Source organism: Microcaecilia unicolor, chromosome 1 (assembly GCF_901765095.1).
Source record: "Microcaecilia unicolor chromosome 1, aMicUni1.1, whole genome shotgun sequence".
NCBI lineage: Eukaryota > Metazoa > Chordata > Amphibia > Gymnophiona > Siphonopidae > Microcaecilia > Microcaecilia unicolor.
Genome location: NC_044031.1, coordinates 129,809,575 through 129,836,243, shown reverse-complemented (window position 1 = coordinate 129,836,243; position 26,669 = coordinate 129,809,575). Strand labels below are relative to the sequence as shown.

The window sequence follows — 26,669 nt, the reverse complement described above, 5'->3', positions numbered from 1 at the left end:
AACCATTTAGATGCCCATAATATTTCTATAGGCATCAACACAGCTAACGTGTGCTAATTTTTAGCACACACTAAAAACTAGTGCGCCTTTGTAAACAGAGCCCACAGAAAGGATAGTTTATAGAAAAGTTGTGAATACATACGCAATTCAGCTGATCCAGCTTCTGCTTTCATCGCATCTTTCTGCCTGGAGAGTAACTCCCTTTCCTCCAGAATCTGACGTCGCTCATCCTCCAGTTCCTGTAACCTGTTACCTGTACTCTGCAGCTCCTGTTCAAGGTGGTTGATCAAATGCGTTTTCTCCTGCATTTGCTTTTCCAGGAAGACCTTTTCATCTGTATATCCATCGAGGAGGCCTGAAAAAGTTATGTTACCATTAAGAAAGTTTGTTACTTGCTACTAAAGTAATAAATTACATTTCTACCATATATGTTTCAAAATACCTAAGCTTTATTATTTCAGTTTTGTTTATGGTGACAGTATATATGATAATCTGCAAACTAAACATACAATAGCTTTATGTTAAGAATTTATTGCATCTCTTTATTAACATGCCTTAGAACTATGATAAGTGAGAGGTTCACTCCCCTTGGGGATTTAAAACCTTTGTTTTACATTTTTGCAAATGTAATTAGATCAGAGTACATAACTACAAAATTAGATTGTAGACCCTCTGAGATATGTTAACTCAGTCTTCTCACTTCAGTAATAAAGTCCAGACAAAACAAGACAGGATTAATCAGGAGTAAAGACATACAGGTCCAGATTCAGTAAATGGTGCCCAGCACTATTTTATAAAGGGAGCTCTGGAATGAGCATTATTTATAGAATAGTGTAATTGTAATGTTGTCACTTTAGGTAGGGTAGGTTTTTATCTGTTCCTGGTGGGCTCACAATGACATATAATGAAATTAAGGTGGGATATGTACCTGGGACCCATTGTTAAAAGTCCGCTGCACTGACCAATAGGCTGCCCCTTTACTCTGCAGGAACATCTGTGTGGCAATTTTTGTACAAATGATGCCAGACATTTTTGTGACTAGTTTTTTAGCATTCATATTTTGGGCATTTCATTTTGGAAAATGGCTGTTCATTTGGGATGTTTTCAGCACAAGAACGTCCTTCTCACATATTTTTTGGACATTATGAGCATGATGTCCCAATTCTGACTTGGACATTTTTTTGAAAATGCCCCCCCATGTCTCTAGCAATCCTAAATACTTCAAACTCTGGTATAACCAACCACCACTCAGTTTCAGGTCACTACTGTCTGAGGAGTAAAGAAGGTGAAGGGGGAATAATAGGAGTCTAAAGCCAGTTGTGGAAGTGAGGACTCCAAGAAGGATATTATTACTACTATTTATCATTTCTATAACACTACAAGATGTATGCAGTGCTGTACATACACACACAAGAGAAGCGCCCTGCTCTGTGCAACCTATAATCTATTCAAGATAGATAAACAATGTAAATAAGAGAATTAGGGAATTTTATTTATTGTTCTGCCCCCCCCCCCCCCCCATAGCTTATGCGTGCATGATTACAGTTTGGATTGTATTGTACTAATACCTTGTAAGGTAAAAGCAAGCAGCAGCAGCTTCCTGCAATCTGTTCTTAAAGGTTAAATGCTGCATGTGACCATTCCCTCCAGTCTCCTTGACACCTGCCTAGCTTCATGCTACTTACTGGTCAATTCCTGAGCCCCAAGTCATTTTGGGTATTTTTTGCACACTCCCTCTGGTGCAAAAACTTACACTTTGGGCTTAGAAGGCAAGCACTCCACTACCATTCTCTCTCTCTCCATTCCTGGAATTTGCATCACTTTTTCACCAGTAAATTCAAGATCCATTCCCTCAGTCACTCAGCATCCGGCCACACTCGGTTAACTGAATAGCACTTAGTCATCTATTCTTCAGACAGACTCTTTGTATTGAGCCAGAATCTGTGCTGCATTCTTGGTTTCAACTACAGTAGGTTTCTTGTTTACTTATTTGTAATCATAAAATACAGCACTTATACCCAATCTTACTTCTCTCTTTGAAAGGAAGAAAAGACTTTCGGATGCTTGGCTTGTTGTTGTGAATTTTCAACTATAACTGCCATGCGAACTTCATCATCAGTCATAAAAACCTCAGATCAGAGAATTTTATTTATTAATTTTCTTATTATTTTCTTTCTATCTATTCTTCATAACGTAATGTTTATAGTATCTCCCATCACCAGGTCTAAGAAGCTGAGACAGAATCGAAGGAACAATGCAGGACACAAAATGTGAACAGCTGGAGGTTTGACTCTTGAGGAAGCAAGCTGTGAAATGGAGGCACTCTGTTGAGCAAACCAATGTGAATCATATCAAAATCAAGATAAGTGTCCTTGAATTTTAAGGTTCCTGATATGGGGAACCTTAAAATTCCTTTTTTCCTTCTTTTATTTTATTAGAGGTTTCTCATAAGCAAGATTACTGCCATATAGTTAATACAAAATTACTTAGTTGTAATAAATAATTAGAAATTAAGAGAGACAGTTTTCTTCTTGGATGCTGCACTGGTTTACCTGTTTTGAATTGCAATGAAATATGCAGCACGAAAAGAGTACAATGAAAAAATGTTCTCAAGGGCATGGGCGCAGTTTGACCTTTTCATTTGGGTGGGCAAAGGATGGGGTGGGGCATATTAGAATATTCATTTGCATATATATATATGCAAATGAATATGCTAATACGGAGGAAGGAAGAAAGAGCTGGCTTTTTTTGGGAATAACCATAATGAATATGTATGAGATCTCATACATATACATTATGGTTATTCCCAAAAAGGTCAGCTCTTTCTCCCTTCCTTCCTTCCTTCTTTCCTCCTTACCCAGCACTCCTTCTTCCTCTCCAGTAGTATTTCCCCACCCCCTTTCCCATATCATACCATGCCAGTGTAGACCTTAGAAATGCATAAGCACACTAAACGATTGACATCGTTAAAAACAATTTAGAGAGATTTATATGAGTAAAATATTTGTTTTAACTGTTAATATTAATGTTTTGATTTAAGGATTTTTTTCATAACAATGTGTTCAATTCTTAAATGTATTACATTTGTGTATTTTTTATAAAAAAAACAAATCTTAAATGTATTAGATTTATCTGTGTTTAGTGTGTTGTGTACTCATTATTTGATTTGGCGGTAATGTTAAAAATTTTTCAAGCATTTTTTCAAAAACTTTTTTTGTGATATTAATATGTTTATTTTCACTATCAAATATTATATTATAAATATCTTCTTTTTTTTTTTTTTTAAAGGAGGTATATATTATACAAAATTTCGGAAAGAATTTGTCTATTGAAGCCTCCTTTGTCATTGGTGTGGTGAGTTATTATTTTTCTCTTTTTATATTAATATAATATATATGTGTGTATATATATAAACATATATATTTTTTATATGTGTTTATATTTTTGGCTTAAACTCATCTTTTTGATCTAAGTTTTTTTGCATGCGCGTTTTTGTTTTAAATAATTTTTAAATAAACAAAAACATTTTTCATTGGGCAAACTTTTCCATGTGGAATATCTTTAAACAAATATAATCCACATTCTTTTGCTAATGAATGGGCACTAGTCTGAAACACATAATATTCTATTTTATGTATGTATCTAGATCTGTTATCTATCTTTATTGATATTTTTGGTTCCTATTTACGTGTTTTTATTTATATAAATTATTGTTTATTGTAATATGTTTAATGCAGACCCCTGATGCAGGTGCGGCAGCACCGAAACACGGCCCGTGTCGGGTCTCTCTTCAATCAAAGTTCACCATTAAAGGATTATTTTAATGAAAAAACTGTGTTCCTTCCCGTTTTTAAAGGCCCTTTGTGCTCTTCTTTTTTGTTTGGTCTTTTTGTACTTGGTTCCCTTTCTTTGTTACACTAAACACTATAAGGCAAACATAAAGGGTACAGAGTGTGGCGGTGACCAACATATCACTGTCCCACACCCAGATGGTCTGACAACCTACCTTCCAGAAGCCACCAGTCCACGTGTCAAATCACAGTGGGGAGAATGATAAAGAATAGATGCCAGCACCAGAGGAAAGTCTTGTGCTAAAATACACCTGGCTAAAGTGTACCCCAAAGGACAACCAGAGAGGTCAATCAAGATGTATGTCATCATCAACGTATATACACTTAGTCAGAGGACTGAAAGTGTAATTGTTCAGATACGGTATTTCAAATGTTGGCCTGTCACACAGAAAATGGATCAAAGCATACTTGACTAAATGAAGGTATTACCAAGTAGGTTTTTATTTAAAGACCTAAGTGAACAAGATGGAGTAAAAGGAGTAAGCAACTGTAATAAATATAATGGATGACCCACATGAATAGTCTTGAAAGTTTGTAAAGCTATTTTAAACCAGATCCTGGCTGAAATAGGTAGCCCATGTTCATTTTTCAACAAAGGAGTTACATGGTCAAATTCAGAAAACATTGTAAGAAGCTCTACTGCAAAATTCCGTATAATTTGCAGACGCCTAATATCTAAAGTATGGACTCCACATAATGTTGCATTGCAATAGTTTAATTTACTCATGACTACTGAATATACAAGAATTGCTGCTGATTCTTTTGTGATCACAGGACTGTAGCAACTATGAATCATGTAAAGAGAGAAAAGTTTATTTTTATTTTTTACCTTACATTGGAGATCCAAGCCCTTAAATTTTGACTCTGATCAATCATTCCCTCCAAAATTCTGTTAATTCTACCACAGGAATTTACAGCCCATTAACAATAATGGGAGAAGTCAAAAAACACTAATCAATTCTGGAAGAAAGAGCAGGCCTTTAGATTTTACCCCGATTCAAAATTTTATCTAGTTCTCATTCAGAAATAGGATTTCAGAGGATCCTCTACATTAATAGTTGTCAAGATCTGAATATTGTCAGCATAAATATAACGAGCCATTTTCAAAGGGATCCTTTTACTAAGGTGTTGCTGAAAATGGGATGCGCTAGTGTAGGTGAATGTTTTGGGCATGCGCAGATCCATTTTTCATCACGCCTATAAAAAAAGGCTTTTTAAAATTTTTGCTGAAAATGGACGTGCAGCAAAATAAAAATTGTCGGTGTGTCATTTTGGGTCTGAGACCTTACTGCCACCCATTGACTTAGTGGTAGGTCTCACGTGGTAATTGTGTGGTAATTGTCTATGTGTCTAGAATGACAATTACTGCCCAGTTTCCGCCGCAAGCAGGAAAATAAAGAGTATTTTCCGGCAGTAATAGTGGACGCGCGTAAAATACGAAACTGCCGCCTCCGGCCACGTCTTAGCTGGGCTGGTAACGTCCAAATTGGCACGTGTAGACACGCAGCTTAGTAACAGGGACCCAAGGTCTGAATCTACAGTGCTAAAGGTGCCAAGATAATGTTAACACAGGTGCCAAAATTGAACCTTACGACACTCCACAGTTCAGGGGAAAGAAGTAGAGAATTATATTTTGTCATTACAAATGTGTCCCTGAAAGTAAGATTGAAATCCAATCAACTGCAATACTGGACAAACCAATTCAGCCAATCTGGACAGTAAGAAATTGTGATCTATTAGATCAAAAGCTGATAACAATCTAAGAAAATTAGCACCACCACTTTATCTTGATCCAAGTAGGAATGAATAAAAGTTAGATACCAGTTTCAGTACTTTGATATTTTCTAAAACCCATTTGATTGGGTTGGATACCCAGTGATTTAATGATTTATCCAAATAAGCATCTTTCAATCAAAGACATACATAAGCTAATTTCCAATAATCTGAAACCATGCCAGTAACCAGGCTAGAATAATCATGTGTAAGAAATATGAAACTTTTTTACTAATGAAGATGAAACAGGATTGTGATATGTGGTCTGGGTTTCATAGACTGCAAAGTCTTTTCCACAGATAAGATAGAGGGAATTGCAAACTTAAAAGTACTCCATACAAGAGGATTTTGTGTATTTCTCCTATTCTAAAGAGATATGGATTTTATGGATGAATTGCTAGGAGAAATAGTGAAAATCGTGAGACAGTCCAAATTCTTAAGCAAGTTTCTATCTTATCGGAAAATGTACAGCAAAACCCTGAGCTGTTAATCACTTGAGATTAAGATACAAAAAACGAAATAGTCAGTGATTTAATTTATTATGAATGATAAGAACAGTCCATCTCCATTACATCCTAGTGTAACTAGGATTCAACTTAGCAGCAGTGGATTCCAGAATGGTTTCTCTTTGTGGACACAAAGGGCACATTTCGTGCGGCCTCTGCTACATAAGAGTATAAAATTAAGTTCTGCAGTTTCCCAAGTCTCATATCTAGGAACATTCTGCATTTCAGCTAGAGACTCTGGTAAATTTGCATAAGTTGTCAAGGGATGGGGGGCTTAGGGAAACACAAGAAAGCTCCTGGAAGGTGCAGAAACAGCTGTTCTGCTTACTGCTTCAACACCTCTCCTCCAAGCAACATGCAGGGACAGGAAAGGAGAGTCTGGAAGGGGGAGCAGAACATTTATCCATAACCTCATCATTCTCTCATCTTGTCCCCATAAGCCACCAAGTGTTGCCATACTGCGACAAACGAAGGTCCATCAAACCCAGCATCCTGTTTCCAAGAGTGACCAATCCAGGTTACAAGTACCTGGCAAGATCCCAAAACAGTACAATACATTTTATGCTGGTTATCCTAGAAATAAGCAGTGGATTTTCCCCAAGTCCATCTTAATAATGGCTTATGGACCGTTTCTTTTAGGAAGACATCTAAATCTTTTTTAAAACCCCACTAAGCTAACTGCTTTTACCACATCCTCTGGCAATGAATTCCAGCGTTTAATCTAGACCATTTACTGAAGAATATTTTCTCCTATTTGTTGTTAGATTTACCTACTTTGTAGCTTCATTGCGTGCCCCCTAGTCCTCAGTACTTTTGGATAGAGTAAAAAGCGATTCACATCTACCCATTCCACTCCACTCATTTGGATAGAGTAAACAAGCGATTCACATCTACTCATTCCACTCCACTCATTATTTTATAGACCTCTATCATATCTCCCCTCAGACAGCCGCCTTTTCCTCTAAGCTGACACCTAGATCCTTTTCCTGGTCGATGACTCCTAATGTGGAAACCCTGCACTCACTAACTATAAGTTCAAGTTTCTCTTTCCCCCACATGTATCACTTTACACTTGCTCATACTAAACATCATCTGCCATTGGATGTCTAATCTCCAGTCTCGTAAGGTCCTCTTGTAATTATTCCACAATCCTCTTGCAGTTTAACAACTTTGAATAACTTTGTGTTGTCAGCAATTTAATTACCTCACTAGTTAATCCCATCTCTAGATCATTAAATATGAATCATCAATTGAAATAGAATAAAATAAAACATAGAAAAGAAAAATAAGATGATACCTTTTTTTATTAGACTAACAGTACATTTTTGATTAGCTTTCGAAAGTAGCCCTTCTTCGTCAGTCCGAATAAGGAAATTTTGATAAGTAACAGCATATAGTAAGTGACACACAAGTATTTCATGACAATTTGAAAGGATGAGGAGGGGTGGGGTTTAGGTGAGAGACAGGGAGGGCTGAGAGGATGAGGGACAGGTCTTGTGTTCCTTGCATCTGGCTTGTTCTCTCAATATAGCATACTTCGTCACATTTTTACATGAATGACGAAGGGTGCTATATTGAAGAAACAAGCCAGATGCTGAAGAGAGATTTAATTTACACAGGACATCCATATGAAAAAATGTAAGTGCCACCATGGATGTTGCCTCTGTGGTGGACAGCACTTTACAAATACCATAACACTTGTACCAATGATTTTATAGTGAGAATACTTAAAGGAAATTTTAAAACAATACAGGAACGCAAGACCTTTGAAGTCAAAATGATTAAATATTTTGATACCCACCAGACAGGACTTAAAGATCTGGGTTTTCTAGACAATTATAAACCATGAAATTCCACTGTTTTGTCACCCTCTGATCACCATGCATATCTCCCTGTCCCTCATCCAACCCACCCCTCCCTCATCCTTTCAGACTGTCACTGAAATACTTTGATGTTTCACTTATATATGCTGTTACTTATCAAAATTTCCTTATTTCGGATCTGACGAAGAAGGGCTACCTTCAAAAGCTAATCAAAAAATGTATGAAGTTAGTCTAATAAAAAAGGTATCATCTTATTTTCTTTTCTATGGTTTATTTTATTCTATTTCTACTGATTACCTTTAAAAGTGGACTAACATGGCTACCACATCGCTCTACCCATAAATATGTTAAAAAGCAGTGATCCTAGCACAAACCCTTGGGGAGTTCCACTATCTACCCTGCTCCATTGAGAATACTGACCATTTAACCCTACTCTCTGTTTTCTATCTTTTAACCTGTTTTTAATCCACAATAGAACACTACCTTCTATCCCATGTCAATGAGTCTCATGTGGTAAGACTGGACTGCAACAGACAAAGCAGCTGCCAGTTTGTGATTCCAAGACTCTGGATTCTGTTGATGACACATACAGGGTCGGAGACAACCCAGAACACAGGTCAAGGAGATATGAGCTATTTATGAGGGGTGGGAGAGAGGGAGGAGACCACTGGATGGGGCCCAGGGGGAAGGGGAATTTGTACGTGAGAGAGTGTGTATGTAAATGACTGGGGATCGGTGGTAATACAGTAGACAGTTAATGTACCCCTTCCCCGGTATGAAAGGGATGACTTCTTTAAACCTTGGTGAAATAATCTCTCACAAATACTCACGGATTCAGCATTAATTACCTGTATATGGCTGGAAAAAGAATAAAGTTATCTTAAATTGGATAATTTTAGATCAGATAAAAAAGCCTCAGTGCTATGTCATAGGTATCTTGGCCACATGAGTATTGCTTCACATGATCCAGTTGGTAGGTTTGCTTATGATAAACCACTAAAAAAAAAAGTAAAATGTGTTCAAAAATACTGTAGCCTGCCGCCTGCTATTTTCTTAGATACAAAACTATTGCGTTTTACGAAAAATAACTATTTTCTCAGGTGTGATTCTTAATATAAACTTTGCAGAATATTTCTCCTTTCCCTTTGACCTCTTGACTGTGGAAAGCTACTGCTGCTTCATTTGCTTAACCTCCTAATTTTCTAATTACGCAATAGATTTGGTCAAAGAGCATCTCGCATTTTATATTCTTTTATAAAATATATCCATAAACTAAAAAGATTCACTTAAAAACAGTTTTATAATAAAAATTCCTATTGTGAAAGGCAGTGAAATTTTAGCCGTATTACTACATGATTAAAGGAAAAGAAAGGGAGTTTTTCATTTCCTTCAGGCCAAGTCATCAAGCTTCTGGTCCCTCCTAACACATGCAAAGTCTGAACTACAATCTCCCTCTTGCTCACAAACATTAGAGAATATAAATACTCAGGGACATTTTAAATACCTGTAATCAAAACCAAAAATGGTAGGTACCATGATAAAAGTTAGCTAACATTAATTGTGGTGTACAGACAATTTAAACTGTAATTGTTTAGGCAGGAATATGATTATAAACAATGTACATTACAACATTACTCACACAAAATAAAACAAGATGCTCCTTTGTAGGTGTTGTCTGTTTAAATGTAATAATTTCTTGGCTTGTAATTACAGGCACTCAAGCAGGTTATGTGTCATTAGAATAATTTTGCTTAGAACTGCACAACAGACATTTTACTTTAGTAAACAGACAGCTGTTGCATAAGACTCATCTGAAAGCGTCATTGAAATTAGTGTATAGCTTCCAAATGTTATGCATATTAACTCTGAACTATTAAAACCCCAGTGCCAGATATTATAGCAGCGTTTCCCTTTGAATTGTCAGTGATAAATTCAGTATTAATTTGGTGAAGGGAACAATGGACCTGTTGGTATGTAGAAGTTTCTCATTCTTCCAGTGTAAAGAAATATGCCCTTGCCTCCAGAAGACGACACAGGATGTTTGATTCATGTTTGCTAGCCCTGCCTTAATCATTTTGGGAAGGCTTCTTATGAAGTCTGGCGATCATTCTAGGAACCATCTAACTCAGACCGGACCAGGGGAAGTTGAAGTGCTTGAGGTGGGCTTGCAGCCTTGAATATCAGCTGTCTGAGAGGAATTGGGATAGTGGGCTAGGCCACAAGGACAAGGGAATATCTTTCTAGAACTAACCATAGTATAATGAGGTTGTCAGCAAGGGCAATCTTTGTGATGCTGAAAAATACAACATAGAACAATATGACACCAAGTGAAGATTATGGCCTCATTAGCGTTCTTACTATAGGCATGCATTCCAGAGTTAAAGCTAAAGACACTAGTATGGGGTCCTACTTGTGCAATTTTCTGCTCTACTAAGATACACTGATGCACAGAAAGCTGATTCAGAACAAGAATGCCATACACTGAAGGCTAGGAAACCTGGAGAATTCTGCTATGCTTTCAACCCTTTAGATCTTGTACTTCTCTAAGTTCTCTTTTCTCTCCAAGGTACCTGTTTATAAAATAGTTAGAAACCTTAAAGATGGCTAACATAGTAAGTGACGGCAGATAAAGACCTGAACGGTCCATCCGGTCTGCCCAACAGTCACACTCATTATCAATTCATGATTAAATCAATAATGAATGTAATATTATATACTTTATTATGAGTCTTTCTTTGGTGTTTCTGGGACATAGTCCATAGAAGTCCGCCCGGCTCTATCCTTATGTTCCACCAAGTGGAGTTGCCATCAAAGCCCACTCCAGCCTATCCAAATCCATCTTGTCATTTGCAGGATGCAGACCATAAAAGTCTGCCCAGCACTGTCCTCAGTTCCAGCTACTTAAATTGCCATTGAAGCCCTTTCCAGCTTATTCTAAACTGTTTTGCCATATACAGACACAGACCTACAAAGTCTGGCTGGCACCGGCCTCAGTTCTTTACAGCCAAAGTAGCCGTCCAAGTGTCACTCACACATCCACCCCCTGCAGCCATTTAAGTTTTTTTTATTTATTTATTTTTGTTTTCTACTATTTTTTAAATAGAGTTCCTCTGTGTTCATCCCACACCTTTTTGAATTCCGTCACCATTTCTGTCTCTACCATCTTCCTCAGGATGGCATTCCAGGCATCGACCACCCATTCCGTGAAAAAGAATTTCCTGACATTACTCCCACATCTACCACCCTGCAACCTTAGCTCATGTCCTCTCGTTTTATCATTTCCCATTCTCCTATTAGTAGGATTGTGTTTTACTTTCACAGATGAAATCTGTAAAAAGCACAAAGACTACACAGAGGGTGCTTTGGTAAATATTTCTGCTCATTGTCTGGATTTAACCAGTATATTGACTGATAAGAAGATGAAGACATTAAGAAAGGCCACTCTTCTAGTTACATTTGTTTTTCAGTATTATCCTAGGATATTCATAACTTGTTGGTTATGAATACCTTAGGATAATGCTGGTGTTCTGCCAGTGTTTGGGGAAGAGAGAGAAGCAGTCTCCACTGCAGTTAACGTTCTCCTGTTGACGCCATTTATGGCAAAACATACCAGCATATAAAGGACGAAGAGAGATTATAAGACTGAAGAGAAACTATGGGAAATGAGCACTCACAGAGTATTGATTTGAATGCTTTATAAAAAACCCAATTTAGGAGCAAAGAGATTCGATTATTGAGACCTTGCATGAACGACAAAACACACCTACAGATAAGTTGAACTTTGACATCAGAATAATTAAATTCATAGATAAGTTTGATTAGTTTGAATTATTCCAGGACATTAGTATCCACGCGCTGTAGATTGTGGACATTGGTAGGGTGGTAGACTCTAGTGCAATGATGGTGGTATGTATTGCTAACTAGAGGAGATGGCTCCTTGGGCTCTGATAAGCAATGAAATCTGAGAACTATATTTATAGAAAATTAAAAAAAAAAGATATATAATATTGTATGTGAGAGGTTTCTATAGGTGTTTATTACATGTTTGTTTTTCCCCAGGACCAAGATGCTACCTTAAAACTGTATTTTCAGAATCAGGTTTTGTTCCTTGGTAATAAAAATATGCATATTTCTAAAACATTGCTGTAACTCAGGAATAGAAAAAAATTCTTGGCCACACACTAGGGAGCTTTAGCTCTTGGTGCTAAACTTTTATTATATGTTTTCCTTGATAATTTTATTTAGCAGTCAAATATGTTTAAAAAAAAAAAAATATATATATATATATATATATATATATTCTTAGTAGAGGCTTTTCCTGATAAAGCTGGAGAAACCTATTTATTGCAGAAATGCTGCTATTAGTGTCTCTAATTAATAAGCAGCCTATAAGCCTATATTTGCACTTCATTAAGGTATACAGAGGCATTTGTCATCTCTTTAATACGTTTTTTTTAACGCTCTTTGTGTTACATTTGTGTTCCTAGAATTTTTCCAGATCCTCCACTACTATCTGGACATCTGTTATTAGTGATTACATTTATTTCTTTCCTTGGTCCGACTTATTTTAAAGAGGTATTTCACAATATGGTGATACAGTCTGCTGTTAAGAATCAGTCTGCCTCTATATATCGGCACACATGGGTTTGTTTGCACATGTGCAAACAAACATATATACATGAAGATAACAGATTAAAGCAGAAGTCAGCACTACAAGCAACAGGGTGGCAGGAAAGCCAGGCCCTATCACTGGGAGTCAGTGGGAAAGAGCCATGTGAGCTGTCAGACAGATTTCCAGCCTCACTGGAAGAAGAAACTGCAGCTGACCATGGCAGCACAAGAGAAATGCTGGCAAGGTTCCCATTCCGCCCCGCAGAAGAGACTGAAGTTGCAACGATGCTGATGAGAGAGAAGGTAGAATTGGTGTAGCATGGGTCTTCAGAGTTCCAGGGCTCAATGCTTGCATCTCTGTGTTCCTCAACCCAACTCCTCTAGGCTGTCTGTAGATTGTAGAAGTTTCTAGCAGGATCCCACCGTGCATAAACTGGTGCCTTCCCATCTGACGTGTGAGCACAGGTTCCTCAGTCATGTAATTTAGCTAAAGAATTCAACTCCAAGGGGAGGTGGGAGGGTTTGAGAGAAAACTTGGTCTGCTGTCCTCGGAGAACACCTGCTACAGGTGAGTAACTTCGCTTTCTTCGCGGATATAAAGCAGGCAGTTGTATTCTCACAGCTGGGAATCCCTAGCTACCAGTCTCACCGAAAACAACAATGCTAAGACAGCAGGGACTCAAAACTAAGTTTCCAAGTTTATTTCAAATTCGCTACCACACTCTATGGTAGCCTTCAGGGTGGTTTACAATATAATACAACAAAAGACAGAAATTCTACCTGGAAATAATTAGTTCACAAAGTAATATGACAGATGGGAAATAAAGGGAAGGGGGTAGAACTACAATAATGAGAGAAAGGGCGGGATAACACAAGAGGAGGGGGTGCTCTGCAGAGATCACTGACGATCCCCGGTCTGAGTCCAAACAAATAGGAGCCATTGAAGTCAAGGCTTTGAAATCAATCAACCTGAAAACTATATACATTCTAGTTGGGGAGGTGCAGCCTGGAACAGAAAAAAACTGGGCCTAAGGGGTGGAGCTGGATTCTAGACACAGAACAAATTCTGCAGAACTGTCTGACTGAACTGGCAGTCACACTGGGTATCTTGCTCAAGGCAGTAACGAGATGTGAATGTGTAGACAGAAGACCACATGTACAGCTTTGCAGATCTCTCTATGAAGGCTGACTTCAGAGGGCATATCGACATCGTCATGGCTCTGACATTATCCCCACCTCAATATTCTGTGCTACTTGACCGGCAAGAGTAGCTCCTGGCGGTTAAATAGCACTTAACCGGCTATCTGCGACATTCGCAGGAGATAACCAGTTATCTCCCACTGAATACTCATGGTCGCACTTAGTGGCTAACCGGTTTATTTGGCATGATATAACCGGCTAGCCACTAATATTCAGCACATTACCGGCTAAGTAGCGCGGGGCAAATTGGGTCACCGAAATAGATCTATTTTTGGCCGGTTGAAACTTAACCAGCCAGTGCTGAATATTGGCCTGGCTGTTAAGTTTAAAACTGGCTAAATAATTGGATATTCAATGCTGGACACGGAAACGGCCTGACATTGAATATCCTGTCTCACACGCCTGACCACGGGAGTTATCCAGCCTGCCTCTCACGGTCTGAATAGCGCCCCTATGAATCTTGACATGACCCTCTAGAGTCAGTCCATCCTGAGCATAAGTAAAGGAGATGCATCTAACTAATTAGAAATTGTGAGTTGGCCAATGGCTACCCCCACCTGGTTTGGGTCAAAAGAAAACAAAAAGCTGGGTGGTCTGTCTATGGTCTTTAGTCCACTTCAGACAGAAGCTAAGACTTGCTTGCAATCCAAGGTATGCAGTATAATCTTGCCAGGATGGGCATATGGTTTTGGGAAAAAGTTGGTAGGACGATTGACTGATTAAGATGACATTACCTTAGGAAGGAACTTAGGGTAACATAGTAACATAGTAGATACGGCAGAAAAAGACCTGCACGGTCCATCCAGTCTGCCCAAGATAAACCTCATGTGTATACCTTACCTTGATTTGTACCTGTCTTTCTCAGGGCACAGACCGTATAGTCTGCCCAGCAGTTTTTTCCTGCCTCCCAACCACCTGTCCCGCCTTCCATCACCGGCTCTGGCACAGACCGTATAAAAGTCTGCCCTCCCCTATCCTCGCCTCCCAACCACCAACCCCTCTTCCCCCCACCTGCTCTGCCACCCAATTGTAGCTAAGCTTCTGAGGATCCATTCCTTCTGCACGGATTCCTTTATGCACATTCCACGCATGTTTGAATTCCGTTACTGTTTTCATCGCCACCACCTCCCACGGGAGGGCATTCCAAGCATCCACCACCCTCTCCGTGAAAAAATACTTCCTGACATCTTTTCTGAGTCTGCCCCCCTTCAATCTCATTTCATGTCCTCTCGTTCTACCGCCTTCCCATCTCCGAAAAAAATTTGTTTGCGGATTAATACCTTTCAAATATTTGAACGTCTGTATCATATCACCCCTGTTCCTCCTTTCCTCCAGGGTATACATGTTCAGGTCAGCAAGTCTCTCTTCATACATTTTGGAACGCAAATCCCATACCATCCTCGTAGCTTTTCTTTGCACCGCTTCCATTTTTTTGACATCCTTCGCAAGGTACGGCCTCCAAAACTGAACACAGTACTCCAGGTGGGGCCTCACCAACGTCTTATACAGGGGCATTAAAACCTCCCTTCTTCTGCTGGTCACACCTCTCCCTATACAGCCTAGCAATCTTCTAACTACGGCCACCGCCTTGTCACACTGTTTCGTCGCCTTCAGGTCCTCAGATACTATCACCCCAAGATCCCTCTCCCCGTCCGTGCCAATCAGACTCTCCCCGCCTAACACATACGTCTCCCTTGGATTTCTACTCCCTAAGTGCATCACTTTGCATTTCTTCGCATTGAATTTTAATTGCCAAACGTTAGACCATTCTTCTAGCTTCTTCAGATCTTTTTTCATGTTTTCCACTCCCTCCGGGGTGTCCACTCTGTTGCAAATCTTGGTGTCATCCGCAAAAAGGCAAACTTTACCTCGTAACCCTTCGGCAATGTCACTCACAAATATATTGAACAGAATCGGCCCCAGCACCGATCCCTGAGGCACTCCATTACTCACCTTTCCCTCCTCCGAGCAAACTCCATTCACCACCACCCTCTGGCGTCTGCCCGTCGACCAGTTCCTAATCCAGTTCACCACTTCGGGTCCTATCTTCAGCCCATCTAGTTTATTCAAGAGCCTCCTGTGGGGAAGAACTACTTGACTGTGATGAAATTTAAGTAATAAGGAGGATCTGCTACTAGGGCCTAAAGTTGACTGACTCTGTGAGCTGAAGTGACCGCCACCCAAAACAAAACTTTCCAGGTCAAATACTTCAGATGACAGGAATCAAGTGGCTCATAAGGAGCTTTCATCAGCTGGGTGAGGACAACATTGAGATCCCATGACACGGTGGGAGGTGTAATGGGGGGCTTTGTCAATAGCAAACCTCTCATGAGGTAAACAACTAGAGGCTGTACAGAGATGGGCTTACCGCCTACATGTTCATAAGCACTAATTGCACTGAGATAAACCCTTACCGAGTTGGTTTTTAAATCACATTCAGAGAGGTGCAGGAGGTATTTAAGAAATTTTTGTTTAGGGTGAGTAAGGGTATCTAAGGTCTTGCTCTCACACTAGATGGAAAACCTTCTTCACTTAAAACAGTAACACCTAGTGGAGACTTTTCTGCAAGTCAGCAAGACGTGAGAGACATCCTCAAACAAACCTAAGGACCCACATTCTATGCTCTCAACATTCAAGGTTTGAGGGCCAGGGATTGGAGGTTGGGCTGCAGAAGGACTCCTTTGTTCTGAATGATGAGTGTTGGAAAATACTCAAATCTCCACGGATCTTTGGAGGATAACTCCAGAAAAAAAACAGATCTGCCTTGGTCAATAAGGGGCGATTAGGATCATAGTTCCTTGGTCTTGTTTGAGTTTCAGTAAAGTCTTCTCCGTAAGAGGTATCGGAGGATAAGAATACAGAAGACTTTCTCCCCAATGGAGGAGAAAGGCATCCGACGCTAGCCTGCCATGTGATCTGAGCCTGGAACTGAACTGGGGGACTTTGTTGTTGAGATGAGTGGCAAAAAGATCCACCGAGGGAGTGCCCTACTCTTAGATCATCTTGCGGGATATGCCCATGTTGAGAAACCACTTATGCAGTTGCAAAACCTTGCTCAGTCTGTCCACCAGGCTGCTCTCCTTTCCTGCCTCGTACATGGCTCGAAAGACCATTCTGTGAAGGAGGGCCCACTGTCACATCCCCACTGCCTTTTGACCCAAGAGGTAGGATTCCATACCACCACTGGCCGTTCATTTGGATGAGAATAATTTGCCAACAAAATTAAAAATCACTTTTAACTCCTCCGAAGGGACACCACCTTGTAGCGGTGGAGGGGCTTCCATGTTTCAATGACTCAGAGGGCTATGCTGAAGGGTTACCCATATCAGACAGGCCTCTGAGGAGAAACCAGATAAAGAGTGTCCCAATTAGGGAGAGTGAAAAGATGGCTACCTGAAGCTCGTACACTCAACGGCCCAGCGGACCTCTGAAATTTTGTCTTTGTTTACTTGAAATTTCCTCTCTGCAATTGCAGTTACCTTAACTGAGAGGAAGGGGACAATTGGGGGGTCAGCCGCCGATGGTCAGCGTTTTGTCCCCTGTGCAGCAAGTGTGGGACCGCTGCGTGACGAGCTGCCCACAGATGACTGGGTTGGTGAGTCCTTTGATTAGCGCCGGCGAAGGAGCGTCGACGCTCTTGGACCTGGAAACAACTTCATCGCTCCTGAATCATTTAACCACCATGTCCAAAGGAGTGCAGGAGTGAGTTAGGAGTGTATGCTGAAATGGAAGTCGTTTACAGCTGAACTCGTGTCGGAGGTGCCACTCTTAAACCCGCAAGAGCTATCAGCTTGGAGTTTTTGGCTCCCGTGGAGGTTACATTGAATATCATCTGGAAGGCGCTCCAGGACCTAATGGTGGTAGTAAATAAGTTTGCTTCCGATATAATCTTATTAGTGAGCCACATGGATAATCTAATTGAATCCTTTGAGAATGAAAAATTGATACGGCAATGAAGTTCTACAGGAATAGGAAATGGTTAAGATTTTGAAGATGATAATAGACCAGAAAAATTTGAACAAAATGATTATTATTACAGACTAGTAAAAAAGGCCCGTTTATGACACAAATGAAACAGGCGCTAGCAAGGTTTTCCTCGGAGTGTGTATGTTTGAGAGAGTGTATGTGAGAGTGACTGTGTGTGTGTGACAGAGAGAGAATGTGCGAGTGTGTGTGTGAGAGAGAGAGAGTGAGTCTGGGTGTGAGTGTGTCTGTGAGAGAGAGAGTGTGTGTGAGACACAGACTCTCTGTGAGACTGAGTGTATGAGACCAAGAGAGTATGTGAGTGACTGTGTGACACATAGAGTGAATGTGATCATGATATCTTGCTAGCACGACTGACAGAAACAGGTATCAATGGAACGGTACTTGCTTGGTTCAGATCCTATCAGAAAGGCAACAATCCATAATGTTTGGCAGCAACTCATCACCACCTACGGGGTACCACAAGGTTCGATACTGTCACTTATTCTGTTCAATATGTACCTCAAACCACTAGCTGAGCTGATTCGGTCAATGGACACTCAGTTCCACATCTATGCTGATGATATGCAGCTACTCATACCCATTGAACCTGACTTACCTACAGCCTTGAATAAACTGATTACCTGTCTAACATCAATTCAAGAATGGGCTAAACACAACAAACTTTGCCTGAACCCAAATAAAACCGAGCTTCTCTGGGTCCCCAACACAAGTGGATACATACCTGACATCAAAATCCCTTTTGGGAAGTATGAACTCCCCCTCAAATCACAAGTCAGAAACCTTGGAATACAGTTAGATTCAACACTTACACTGATTCCCCAATCCAAGCAACCTTCAAGAGCTGCTTCTACTATCTGTGACAGCTATGCTGCCTCTCTCCTTACATCGAGAAGGTAAATCTTATCTCAGTTGTACATGCCATGATAACATCAAGACTGGATTATTGCAATGCACTATACAATGGTCTGCCTACAAAGGGCCAGCACCAGCTCCAGTTGGTGATTCAGAATGCAGTAGCAAGACTCACAGAAGGTTGCAAGCGACGTGACCATATCACACCATTTTTGCAAAACCTTCATTGGCTACCAGTACAATACAGGACTAAATTTAAAACTCTATGTCTGATCTTCAAGGCCCTGAAAGGAAATGGCCCTAAGTACCTGAAAAATAGGCTGATCCTCCACACACCGCCAAGGACACTAAGGTCCTCCCAAGGACTTTCACTAACCACACCCTCTCCAAAAGACATTACACAATGTGATACTCGCAAGCAAGCGTTCTCCGGAGTAGCCCCCACACTCTGGAATGCACTGCCTGAAAGGCTCCGCTTAACATAAGGCTATCTCTACTTCAGGAAGCAGGTGAAAGCTTGGCTTTTCAACCAGACCTTTACTCAGACACACAAGGAGTGCTGAGGCTGCATATACTGCAGCAGGACATGTTTATCCACTCTGAGATAACATTTAACCATTTCTCTGACCTCATGTGAGAGTTATCAAGGTCTTTGCTCTCACTTGAGGAGGAAAAGCCTGAGCCTCCAATGTATGTAGCAGGGCTCCTCTGTACTTCAATCGATTAACCGGGAGTAAGTGGGACTTAGGTTAGTTTATAAAGAACCCTAGCAGCTCTACCACCCAAACAGTTAGGCATATTGACTCCATCACTCCCTCCTGTGATGTGCTATTGACTAGCCAACTGTCCAAATAAGGAAATATGTAGACACCTTGTTTGCGTAAATATGCTGCTTGGTGGACACCCTGGGAGCTGACATGAGGGCAAAGGGGAGAATACGGTACTGGTAGTGGTGTTTCCCTATTTGAAATCTGAGATACTGTTACGTCCCTCACCTGAGTTGCGGTCTGCACGGCTGGATCGCCACCGAGCCTCGTCCCGGCGGCGATAGCCGGCCATGCAGCCGTCCTGCTGGGTCCGGTTAGCCGGCCACGCCCTCCGGTCGGGGGCAGGGTCCGGCTGATGTGATCACGGGCCTGCCAGGGCCGGCCAGGTCGGCCACGCGGTCTGGCGGCATTTCGGAAGCAGCGCCGGTTTCTGGTGCGGGTGGTGGGCTTGGTCAGGTTTCTCGGGATTGGACGCCTATCCCGGGGTTCTACCTTTTCCTTTGCAGGCACCAATCTGGAGCATTCCCTCCAGCTGCACGACGTTACAGCTAATGCGGGGACTACTTAAGGACCACAGTTCCCCACACACTTTGCTTTGGCTTCTATGCTTATAGAGGTTTGGGGCTCATCTCGTGCATTGCATTGCTTTTCCTGTCAGCTGTTACTTGACCTTTGGACTGTATCTGATTACCCGTGGATTGCTGCCTGCCCTGACCTTTGGACTGTACCTGATTACCCATTGTGTTGCTGCCTGCTTGATCTCTGGACTATACCGGCTCAGAGTTACGCCCGCCTTGCCACCTAGTCTAGTCTGAGCGGCCCAACCCCGTCCGGATCCCGAAGTCCTGGTGGCCACCTGCACCTGGGGGCTCAACTCCTGGGGAACAGTGGTTGCTTCTCAGGTGAAGCTAGGGGTTGTCCGGCTGCCTGACCGAGTGCGGCGCGGCTCTTATCCACCGTGCTTAGTCGGGGCACAAGAGCTCACTGATCAAGTCACAACAGGATCATAACAGATACTTCCTGTGACTGGGAAGTATCAAAATGTGGGTACAGGCATTCTTTAAGTCCAGAGAGCATAGCCAATCTTGTTCCTGAATCATGGGGAAAAGGATGTCCATCAAAATCATGAACGTTTTTTGGTTATGAAGTTGTTCATGGCCCTTAGGTCTAGGATGGGATGAAATCCTCCCATTTTCTTGGGAATAGGGAAGTACCTGGAACAGAATCCCTTCTCTTCTTCCCCTGGTGCAATGGTTCAACTGCATTGGTTTGCAGAAGGGAGGAGATTTCCTCTACAAGTATCTGCTTGTGCCGACAGCTAATGTAAGATGCCCTTGGTGGGCAGTCTGATGGTCTCCAACTCCAATGTAGTGAGTGCCACGACTGACTATCTGAAGAACTCACTCATTGGAGGTTGTAAGGGGCCACCTTTGATGGAAAAATCTCAGCCTCCCTCCTACCGGTAGGCCATCTGGGATGGTTATTTGTATTGCAGCTGTGATCTCCTGAAGCCAGTCAAAAGCCCATCCCCAGCTTTGACTGGGGAGCCTGCTAGGACTTCTGTGGTTGGGACCGACGAGGCCGAGAAAGCTGGGTCAGGTGATTTTAGGCATAGCAGGAAGGCGGCAAAAACCTACACCTTTGAGAATTGTAGGATCACTGTCTAGACCCACTCATATACCTCTCTGAAGAAGAAGTTGAAGCAGCAGGCTGCTGAGACAGGGACTAGATGGTATCAGTATGTGTTTTGATGAGGTCAGCGACCTCCTCTACCTTATCCCCAAAGAGTGTCTCCTCAGCAAAGTATGTCCGCCAACCTCTCCTGAACCAATGGTTCCAGGTCTGAGACAAGCAATCCATGAAAGTCTGTGAATCACTACACCCATGGTGGAGAGTCTGGACGCAATATCAAATGAATTGTAAGCGCCTCGAGCTAGATACTTCCTGCACACTGGCTGCTTTATGACCAACTGGTGAAGCTCTGTGGCCTGCTCATGAGGGAGAGAATCCGCAACACTATGTACCAAAGATTTCAAGTAAAGGCTCATATAGAGCTGGTAGGACTGATGTGGACAATAAGTATCCAGACCTGAGAAGTCTTCCTCCAAAACGGGTCTAGTGTTTGAGCCTCTCTACTTGGAACTCCTAACTTGTTTGAGGACAGATTCGACAACCAAAGAATGGTGAGGCAGCTAGGCACTCTCGAATCTGGGAACCTTCTGGATACGATACTGCATATCCACCTTCTTTGGTGCGACCTGCACTGAGAGAGGAGATTCCCAGTTCTTTGTCAGTGCATCTTTAAGGATAGGGTGCAATGGTACTGTGACCCCTTCCTTAGGAGATGACTCAGTCCAGAACATCTCTGCCCTGGGCTTCTCCTCCATCTCCAAATTGAATGGGATGGCCGAAGCCATCTCCTTGACAAAACAGGTTTATGTCTCTTTTGAGGTAGGAAAGGATCAAAAGGGACCCCATAAGACTCCTCCTCCAAGAAGTAATGAGGGTGTTCTTCTGAGTCCTATGCACAGTCCCAATCAGACTCCTATTTGTACTCAGACTGAACTGAGCGAGTCTGTGCTTGCCAAAGCTCAGTGGAACCACATCCACATCCCAAAGAGTGCTGAGGTGCAGTCCTACCCTTAGACTCTGGGAAGCTTTCTCACCCAATGTTGAGAGCGGTGTTGCATGGGTCGACATCAAAGTCGATGCCCTTCAAGGCTCCAACATTGAGGATTTCTCCATAGGCACGGATGGAGCCTCAGGAAGAATGTGGGGCTGATCTGCAGTTGGCACAAGCACCCTCAGTGCTTGAGTGGATTGCAATTGTAGTATCTGCGCCAGCTCCTCCCCGAGTATGGCTCAGTACCACTCATTGAAGGAAGGCATCTGCAAAGGCAGGGGAGCCAGGACAGAGGCAGCCTGAGAAGATATCGGTACTGAACCATAAGTGGGAACCTGTCTGCTGGGAGACTTATGCACCAGCACCTCTACCAAAGAGAGGGAGCACTCCTCCCAGTGCCAGCTCTTCTCAAGTACCGGCGATGCGATGCCCCTAAGCTCCCAGCACTGTGAGTGAGGAGGACTGATGCTTATGCTTCTTGGGCTTCCTCCAATACTCAGCATTACGGTCCTTCAGTGCCGATGAGGACAACGTTGAACCTGTACGCAACCTTGGTGTTGGGTCAGATGCTGACCGGTCCCGAGGCCTACTTTCAGCGCTCGATGTCACGAGACGTGGAGACCTCCTCGATGCCAGTGCACTCCCAATAGTTGTTTAAGTCTTAGCAGCCATTAAAGACAATGCTTCTGGTGCCAATGTATCGGCCTTTGAGGAGCCAAAAAGTCTCTCCTGTTTGATCTGATGTGCCCTCTGTGTCCTGAACTGCATTTTTAAACAGAGAGTAAGGGTCATGGTTAGGTTCAAGGAACCCAATGCACCAAGAGTGTGGGTCCATTACCAAAATCACCTGATTACATTGGGCGCAACCTTTGAAGCCACTGGAGGTCTTCCTGGACATCAAGAAAAGAAATGCAGGCAAAATAAAATTCCAAACTGTGCACCTGAAAAAGGGGCAGCGTTCAAATTGAGGTTGGCACTCCATCCTAAGCAGGCCCAGCAATTCACAAAAAATAAGGGAAACTTTAAAAGTTGAAAAAACAAAAAATTATTATAAAAAGGAACAAGGCAGGAGCGGAGGAGTGACCTAGTGGTTAGGGTGGTGGACTTTGGTCCTGGGGAACTGAGGAACCGAGTTTGATTCCCACTTCAGGCACAGGCAGCTCCTTGTGACTCTGGGCAAGTCACTTAACCCTCCATTGCCCCATGTAAGCCACATTGAGCCTGCCATGAGTGGGAAAATGCAGGGTACAAATGTAGCAAAAATAAATAAATAAAATAAATAAGAGAAAAATAAAGTAAAAATATTCACAAGGGAAGGGACTGCAACGAAGAAGAAACATGTACAGTGAGAAGAAACACAAACAGTGAAAAGAACGCAATGGCATATCCTCCCTACTCTGTGGAAAAACAAAGACCGATGAACCTGCACTCGCACATCAGGTGGGAAGGCACCACGGAATGCACGGTGGGATGCTGCTAGAAACTTTTACAATCTTCTCAATAATCAGTGCCCGCAACAGGCTCCATCAGATGACATCACTCAACTGTGAGAATACAACTGGCCTGCTTGTCCTTGGAGAAATTATTGATGATTGAGTAATTACTTTTTGAAAATTATGTTTTGGTGTTTAAGGTGGCATGTGTTTTTGGATTTTGCCTTTATAAAATAGGCACAACACATGTGACCGTCTCTAGGAAAAGGTGACTAAAGTCACCAGAAACAAAAATGAGGTCTTATTGAATATTCTGTTAGAGCAAACAATTTGTAATACAACAGTCCAAAGCCCATCCTTTTATGTAAAAATACATAAATAAAAGTTCCAGAAGTTCAAACATGTAACTTTTTTTCAGATTGTTTATGGTCTCATGACATGATAAACGGGCTATTCTTAACATTTTGGATCTGCAACTTTAGTCACCTTTTCCCAGATATGTACACATGTGTGGCTATGTGCCTTGTCAAACCAGGCACACACTGTTATAAACCTATCCTCCTTGGGCAACCTCGAAAGCAGTACTGAGAGGTGACATTATTGCCTATGTGTGCAGAAGGAAAAAGCAGCTGGCGAAAAGTATACTACAGTTAGAAAAGCAAGCTCAAGTAGCTAAAAGGAAATATATTCAAAATCCTAATGCACACACAATGGAGGCCCTGAGGGCGACCCAGGTGGCTCTTAACACTCTTATACACGAGAAAACCACTCACTCCATGAGCTACCAAAAATATAGGCTCAAGCGATTTGGGAACAGGTCAGGGAAATTGATGGCCAGAATAATTAAGGGGTGGGGAGGTTCCAGAATTATAGAAGCGATTAAAGGTCCTAACGGACAGATAATAAATTTCCACAAAACGATAGTCGGCCTATTCACGGAATATTTTGCCTCCTTATACGGAGCGGATGTGGGGGGACGGGGGGCATCCTCGGAGATCCAACACTACCTGGAACAGGCGAAGGTCCCCAAGCTGACAGAATTAGAGCTGGAGGCCCTAAATGCACCCTTGCAGCTTGCTGAACTGCAGGCAGCGATAAAGACCCTAAAGACATGCTCAGCCCCAGGGCCTGATGGGTACCCTGGAGAATACTACAAAAACCTGCCGATGGAAGTAGTGGGCGACCTATTAATTTATTTTGAAGAGGTAATCGGGACAGGTTCATTCTCCTTACATGAAAATACAGCACTAATCATCCTGATCCCGAAGCCAGGGAAGCCCAGAGAACAGGTGGCGTCCTACCGGCCTATCTCTCTCATAAATGTAGAGGTAAAATTGCTAGCTAAGATATTGGCAGAGAGGATGGCTGTATCCCTTGCTAGGATGGTGACCCCGGAGCAGGTGGGTTTTGTCAGAGGGAGGCAGTCCTCTTTTAATGTCCGGCGACTACTGCTGGCGATGGCTCGCTGCTGGGCGGGAGGGGATCCCGCCCTGGTAGTGAGCCTCGGCGCAGAGAAGGCTTTCGACAGGGTCGCCTGGCCATACCTTTTCCAAACGTTAGAATACATGGGCTATGATGGATGGTGCTTAGAGGTGATACGGGTGCTTTACAGGGACCCACGGGCAGCACTATTAGTGAATGGACTACAGGGCCCACGATTTCCGATAATGAAAGGGACGAGACAGGGTTGTTCCTTATCGCCCCTCCTTTTTACTATAGCCCTGGAGCCGCTGCTTCGAACCATGATGTTAGCCGAGGAGGTGAGGGGGGTTGCTCTGGGGCGTGAACAAGTCAAACTCTTAGCTTATGCCGATGACCTGCTCCTGGTGCTACAAGAGCCAGCACGATCTCTCCAGGGCATGCTGACTTGTCTGGAGACCTATGGACGCTACTCTGGATTTAAATTGAACTACGACAAATCCTGGGCACTCCCACTGATGCCTTCAGTGAAGAGCGCCTGGCGTGGACCTTTCCCTCTCCGGTGGGTGGAAGATTCCCTCAAATATTTGGGGATACAAATACCAGCAAACCTGAAGAAGCTGCATGAACTTAATGTGACTGCTTTAATGTCAGATACTAAGTTGAAGCTGGAGGCGTGGGAGAACCTCCCAATATCCCTATTTGGACGAGTGGCACTGTATAATATGTTTATTATCCCAAAATGGTTATATGTCTTTCAAACAGTGCCTCTTTACCTTTCCAAAATGGATGAACAACAACAGAACAGACTTTTAAATACATTTCTGTGGAGAGGGAGGAAACCACGGCTCCTGTTGATGATGATGTGCACCCCTGTGGAATATGGGGGGGTGGGCCTCATCAGCTTACGACATGTGACTGTCGCCTGCGGAATGCGGCATATCAATGATTGGCATAGATGAACCTCAGATTTTTCAAACACCCCCCTGGAGAGGCGGATGTCCCCGGTTGCGGACTTGGGGTGCCTCCTGCACTTGCCAGATGGGGAGAACCCTGTGGAACTGCATCAGTCAGGAATAATGCCAGCAGCACGGGCCACATGGCGCTGGGTGTGCCGCCTACATCATTTCTCGCCGAGGGTAACACCATTCTTACCTATATGTGGCAACCCGAGGTTCCCAGCGGGTAATCTGTACCCAACATTTGAACACTGGGGGAGACAAGGACTTAAATATTTACTACAGGCAGTGACCGATGAAGGGAAAATTAAACCCTTTACGGAGCTACAAAGGGAGTATAATATCCCCAGCAAACACTATTGGCATTATTATCAGCTGGCACATTATATTCGGGGTCTTCCTTGGATGGACCTGACTGAAGATGTCAGAGTGAACTATCGACGGCATTCTCTTTTGAAGCACAACAACGAGTACCACTGACCTTCTACCACAGACATATCAAAGACTCAGCCTCAGAAATGGATTATAAAAAGTTGGCAGAGACCTGGACCACAGACCTAGGAACCCCTATTGTAGTAGAACACCTTAAGTCCTTTATTCTGGGCATTTGTAAGAGGTTCAGGTTCACTGAACACTGGGAGTTATGGTATAAATTTGCGCTCCGAATGTACATTTCACCATGCAGAGCATTCCACATGGGGACCTCCCCCTGGGGAGAGTGCCCGAGATGTGGTGCGGAGGGCGTACTGATTGGACACATGTTCTGGGGATGCAGGAGAGTGGAGAGGCTATGGAGGGAGGTGCTGTTGCAGGTCTCCGCTTGGTGGGGGTCAAGGTGGTATTATGATGTATTATTACTGTTTGG

General features: G+C 42.5%; 1 protein-coding gene and 1 long non-coding RNA gene across 5 annotated transcripts in view; one reads left to right on the top strand and one right to left on the bottom strand.

The window, feature by feature from the left end:
* AKAP9 (A-kinase anchoring protein 9) overlaps positions 1 to 26,669 on the bottom strand; it is a 547,514-nt gene that overhangs the window by 197,021 nt on the left and 323,824 nt on the right. For all 3 annotated transcript variants that reach the window (XM_030200158.1, XM_030200166.1, XM_030200175.1), the window contains one exon: positions 143 to 355. In XM_030200158.1, coding sequence (XP_030056018.1) covers positions 143 to 355 — 213 coding nt within the window. The remainder of the gene's footprint in view (positions 1 to 142; positions 356 to 26,669) is intronic.
* Positions 1 to 26,669, top strand: part of LOC115468452 — a 144,472-nt gene that overhangs the window by 79,284 nt on the left and 38,519 nt on the right. Inside the window, exon 3 of one of the 2 annotated variants that reach the window (XR_003941871.1) lies at positions 2,223 to 2,621. The exons of the other annotated variant lie outside the window; for it this stretch is intronic. This is a non-coding gene — a long non-coding RNA (uncharacterized LOC115468452). Of the gene's footprint in view, positions 1 to 2,222; positions 2,622 to 26,669 lie in introns of those variants that run through there. 2 annotated transcript variants of the gene reach the window in all.